The following is a 6,076-nucleotide window of genomic DNA, read 5'->3' on the forward strand; positions in this document are numbered from 1 at the left end:
TATATATATTGTTAACTTGTTTTAAAGCCTCAAAAATACATCAGCAAATTATATATATTAAAGCAGAATGTTAGCTCACTTTCGGCTTTAGGCAACCCAAATTCAAATCCAGGTTAAGGCTTCTAAATTCATATTGAGTATCTTGCTTGTATTTTCTCTGCTATTAGACCAAACATATGTTTTTTCTTATGTTCCATATGTTTTTTTTTATATGTGACACATAAAAAAATCAGTTCTATAGTTTGTCTAAAGTAAGAACTCCCCTAGCCATTCGTTTGGAGCCGTAGCGCTGACTTTGATAGCAGGGTATAACTATTTCAAGTAGGGAAGTGGGGTTATTGTTTAGTACAGGTTTTGGCTCTGGTTGGTGAGAGAAAGGAAATATTTTTTGTCGGCCTCTTGTGTTAGCCCTAGAATGAAGAGAAGTTACCCTTACTGAAATGCGCTATTCTTGTTTCCATAGCAACAACCAGACTCAGTTGTGGCGGGGAGAGTTCTTAGCGTAGACAAACTGTAGTCTTCTATGATGACAAATTTGTAACAAAAGCTTTGCTGTATGGAATTACAAATTTACTTTAGAACTATTACATGGTGTGTAACGTTTTTAAAAAGTGCTTAAAGGTGTCTTTTTAAAAAGTGTTTAATTTTCCCATTTCGAAAATGAAATTTCTTTTCTTAACCATGTCAATTTTTGCCACATTTATGCAAAGCGTGCTTTTCACATTGTTCTGTTCAACATTTTCCCAATTCATTCAACCACAATCTATTTTGGCGCCCCGTCGGTCCATAGCGTATGAAAGTGCCAATCATTTTACATGTTTGATTAAACACTTGAGAATCCAAATGTGCTTCTTCTGATTGGTGAGATTCTTGCACTCTCACGTACAACTCTGCTGCATTTTTCAAGATATTCTCAATTTGAGGCTTTATTTCCCACTCTCTGATGTCGAATAAAAAAAAAACTCTCAATCTTTTTGTAATGGCTAATATAATCAAGAAAAGAGTTGTTTGTTATAAACTGATTATTTTATCATGATCATGTAAAGTCTTAGAACATTATTTTGTTAATGTATATAGTGCTTAAAAATATTTTTTGAGTGCTTAAAAAGTACTTAAACAGTGCTTGCTCTTTGTTAAAAGATTTGGCTATGCACCCTGTATAAGTTCATAAAATTTGCCGTGCATATCGTGTATTCATAGCTGATACTATAATGAAGTGAAGTAAATTTTAATTATTATAAATTTAATCTTATTGTTTTGTATCATTTTTATCCCTCTTTAAAAAAAGCAAACTTATTTTACTGTATCTATGTTTGTTTTTTTTCTTGTTTCAGGTAGGGAATGTGTATTTGAGTCCTGAACCATTTTCTCTAGAAAATGGATTGTTAACACCCACACTGAAAGTGAAGAGATCTGTTGCAAGAAAAATGTTTGAATCCAATTTTGAAAAACTCTATGAAGAAGGCAATTTACGAAAGTTGCAAGGACTCTGAAGACAAGTATTTTGAATTTGATTGTACAGTGCAGGGATTTTATTTATTTGTGAGTTTTCATTTTTAAGAATGTTTTTTTATTTTTATGCTCCCAGCCTTCTATTATCCAATTCTTATGTTTTGTGAATCTCAATAAAGCATTTTTTTTTTCAAAATGAGAGTAACGCTGGTGAATAAGAATGAATATTCTATTTTAAAATTTTTAGTATGATTGTAGAATTTAAATTTAACTTTCGTTAGGAACTAAAATAGCAAACACTATTTTTTTTTTCAATTTCATTTTAAAACTGTGAACAACAAAAATTTAAATATTTAAATTAAAATAATTTTTTTAATAATTTTTTAAAACTGTAAAATTTACTAACCGTTATTCGCATTTTTAAATTAAATTTATAGAGCATTTATCTCATTCAAGAGAAGATTAAAAGAAATCAATATAAAGGAAGAAATTGAAGACCATTCAAGAATATAAGTGCTAAATATAATATTTTCAAATTATTTAACTAATTAAATACTGAAGCTCGTGAGGTATCTTGAAAAAAAAATTCTGTTTTATATCAAATAGATTTTTTTACTAAAAAAAAGACATTATTCCAGAATTACAATCCCTATTTTGTATACTACTTTAATTGTTATAATACCTTGTTTTAAAATTTTTAAAGAAAAACAAAGCTTCTTTTTTTTTTACCAGCATCAACTTATTCGGTTTTGAACTTTGTATTATGCAGAATTTCATTTGAAGCTATAGAGGTGTTGTTTGTTTAATGTATTTGAGAGAATTATTTCAAAACTCTATTTTGTTTGTATATTTTCTTTTTGGGGATATCCATAAGTGATGCCACACTTTTTTTTTCAATATTTTTCACTCTCCCCTTTACACAAAGTGTCACTTTTGCTTCTCCCCTGCCCCTTGTCACATATCCTGCTACGTAACAAAAATCATATTTTAAATTTATTTTAAAACTTTTACTCCATTTTAATGGTACTTGTGAGCATAACCACAATAATGGTTATACAGGCTTCCCACAGTCCTTAAAAACTGCTTAATTTTTATTTTTGAAAATAAGAGCCCTTAAAAGTAGTACTTAATTTTGATACAAGGTTTTTACAAGTCCTTAATTTTTCAGTATCAACTATACTTGATAGAAACATTTATTTATTTTTTTCGATCTTTTAAAAGTATTTTTTAAAAAAGTCATTCTTTTATCACCTAAAATAAGACCATGGAACAGCATTTTAGAGAGACAAAATTTTTAACATAACTGAATATTTAGCATGATTGGCTTGAATATGTTATGCATGTCTAGAAACGAAATATGAAAACTTGTTTTTATAATTTTTTCAACGTTTTTCTCAAATTTCTTTTGTTTACTACTCTTTTTTTTCTTTTTTTTTTGTAATGTATGAAAAAATTTGCAAATCTTAATTTCTGCACTTTATTTTACTGATCAATTTTAATGAAATCATTAAAAATGGAAGTTTCATCAATGTTAACATTTAACAATCTGAATATATATTTTTTCTTAAATTCTAACCTAAAAATTGTCTGGTCCTACTTTGACTAACCCTGTTAATTAATACGATTATATCAGTACTTACATTATATTTAAAAAAATATTATTTACTGATTTTTTTTAAGAAAGGTAAATAATTGGCACTATCACTGGTGATATATTCAATGATAAACAATTATACTATTTTTAAGGTCCTTAATTTTTTTCAAAATAAGTCCTTAATTTTTGCTTTGTTTAACGAGTAGGAACCCTGTTATGTTTTCATTTTAATCAAAAAGTATGATGTCACATCATTTGGCTCTCTCTTCTCCAGTGTGTTTATGAACTGCTTGTTTCAGCTCATTCTACATCTAATTTTCAGAAGATAAACTTCGGAACAAATTTGAAATTATCACTTGGTGCCATGTATTATTCTGCCCCAAAGGGGGTTTGCTTTCTTCAAATAATCATAGGTTCTGTGCATTCTATTGATTTTTCCCTTCTCTTTATATAATTTTTTTTTTGTACTTAATCCAAACTCATTTATAGCTTAGTATTTATTTTGTTTCATCCATTAATACTCAAGTCACGATTTTTTAAAAAACTATTTTGTAAATTAATGTACAATGTCATTGCATGCTTAATGGTTTCTATTTTTAATTGACTGTGCATGATTTTTTCTCACATTTAATGCATCACTTTTTAGAGTAAGTGTTTCATATTTAGCAGAACATAGACGCTTGATTGTTTAGAATTTTTAAATCAAATCAGTTCTTGTGTGTGTTTCTAACAAATTCAAACTTGATTTTTGGTGTAAGATCTGTGTTAATTTTATCCAAATATTCAAACTGCAATCAGAATAATTATTTGACGTAAGGAAAGGACACATCAAAAATATTTATTTATTAACAACCCTTTTGGATATTATTTATCTTTCCTTAACAAATAAAATATCTAATTTTTTATATCGATCTTTTACTTTTATCCAAATATTCAAACTGTAATCAGAATAATTATTTGTCTTAAAAAAGAAAGAACATGTCAAAAATATTTATTTATGAACAATCTTTTTGGATATTATTTATCTTTCCTTAAAAAATAACACGCTTACTTAAAATGTAGCCACTTTAAAAAAGTTAAATCTATTAATTAAAAATTAAGTCTTGTTATCCAGTCAACTAGTTAAGGTTTTTATTTAACTATTTTGTTGGCTTCTTGAGTAGAATGGGAACTATGTAAATGACTTTTTGGTACTTACCTACCTTAGTCCAGTTTACAAGTACTGAAGGTTTTACGTTCCATTGAAATTGATTGAAGAAAATCACACAGCAATTAGAAAATAAAAAAGATTTTAATAACTTAGTTAACACAGCCAATGCTAGTACTTATTTTTCTGTAGAATTCTGCTTTTTTTCTGGATCTCTATCATAAACTTGGTTCTAAACTTGCAAAAATTTGGTATGTTTAACTGTGGAACTATCCGCAAATTGTTACCATCTGTGTATCTCATTACACAGTTTATTTAAGATGTTTATCTAATGAACAATTCAATAATCAGGTAATCACATTTTTTAAAAATAATGTTCAGTCGCATTAAAAATTAATGGAACAATTTTGCTAAAAATATCATAACTAATTTTAATTTTCATCAGAATATGTGAACTTGAGATTAACTCTTAGCAAAAAATTAATGAAATTGAGAGTTCAACTAGCAATGATATTTTGAAACTATTGGTAGAGTTTTATAATGTTAAGTAAAATTACTGAATGGGTATATATAGAAGATATTTTCTTAATTTATTTAAATTGTAATATATTTTATTGTTAAATTTATAATTTCAAAAACATGTTTTTGAAGGTTTGTGCCTATTTCAGTTTTCCAAAACTGTTATACACTGAATGAAAAATTCATAGACTGGTTGACGTGAATAGTTATACTGTACAATACTTTCCCCTACAGTTTTAAATAATGTGTACTAACATTTAGCACATCGATAAATCTGATTAATAAATTTGCATTCAGTAACACCTTTTTTAAAAAAAGAACATTTTTATAATATGTAGGAAAAAGAAGCTGAAATGCATTAAACACATGCTTGTAAAAAACAAATTAGAATTTAATGAACCATTTAATTATACTTAATCAGGGTTTAGCTTATGAAGAAAAAAATGTGGGAATCCTATGCATACCAGCCAATTTTAAAAAAGCGGCAAAATGTGTGCATCTTTTAAATTAAAAAACAAATTTTATTTTTAAAAAATTTTGGCATTATCATTATTTTGAACATTTTTATTAAAATATATTATATGCTTTATTAATTTTTAAAAAAGGACTGAAAAAAAGTTAAATTTTAAACTTATGTGTAAAACTTGGTAAATATACTAATATTTAACAAAACATATTGGTGTGATCTGTAAATATCCGAAAATCATCATGAAATGATCTAAACAATATTTATAACAGCTAGTGTTAAATAAGTCTATTGGCTCAAAACTGCTATATTGATGAGCATTACTTCTAATATTTAGTAATTAAAATGCAAATAAAGCAGTTAATGCATGCATAATGTTTTTAAGCCATCAAAACATAGGCTATTTCTCTGTACTTGTTTATTTGACAACTCATAGACTTGAAACATCCTGAGTTAAACTTTTTTCAACACTGGAACTAATTTATTACAGTATTGATTGTATATTGTTTTACAAAAAATGTTTGTTTCAAACAATACTTTCTAGAATTTCTATGAAAGATCATTTGTATTTAACTTAATGTCATTTGTTCTGTTAATAATCAATTTGTAATCAATTGTTAATTCATGACTACATGAATAAAAATATATATTTTTAGTAATTTTGTTCAGTATCATTTGCAAGTTTTTGTTCAATGGAGTATTTCCACATGTATAAATCCACATGTTATATCTCATTTGAGTAAATGTACTATGCTCCAAAACTGCAACTTGTTTTATGTGTCCAATTTAATATAAAAGGAATGTAAAAACAAGGAATTTGGAGGAAATGTTCACTAAATAACTCTCAATTGAATGCAAGGTAGCAATTGACAAAATTTAAACTGAAACACGGATGAAC

The 6,076-nt window shown here is 26.8% G+C and overlaps 1 protein-coding gene across 5 annotated transcripts in view; it reads left to right on the plus strand.

The window, feature by feature from the left end:
* Positions 1-5,837, plus strand: part of LOC107437256 (long-chain-fatty-acid--CoA ligase 5) — a 59,538-nt gene extending 53,701 nt beyond the window's left edge. For all 5 annotated transcript variants that reach the window (XM_071178250.1, XM_071178252.1, XM_071178249.1 and 2 more), the window contains one exon: positions 1,335-5,837. In XM_071178250.1, the coding sequence (XP_071034351.1) occupies positions 1,335-1,493 (159 nt within the window). In that variant the 3' untranslated portion in view covers positions 1,494-5,837. The remainder of the gene's footprint in view (positions 1-1,334) is intronic.
* The last annotated feature ends 239 nt before the right edge of the window (positions 5,838-6,076 follow it).

The sequence above is a fragment of the Parasteatoda tepidariorum genome, chromosome 3 (assembly GCF_043381705.1).
Source record: "Parasteatoda tepidariorum isolate YZ-2023 chromosome 3, CAS_Ptep_4.0, whole genome shotgun sequence".
Lineage (NCBI taxonomy): Eukaryota > Metazoa > Arthropoda > Arachnida > Araneae > Theridiidae > Parasteatoda > Parasteatoda tepidariorum.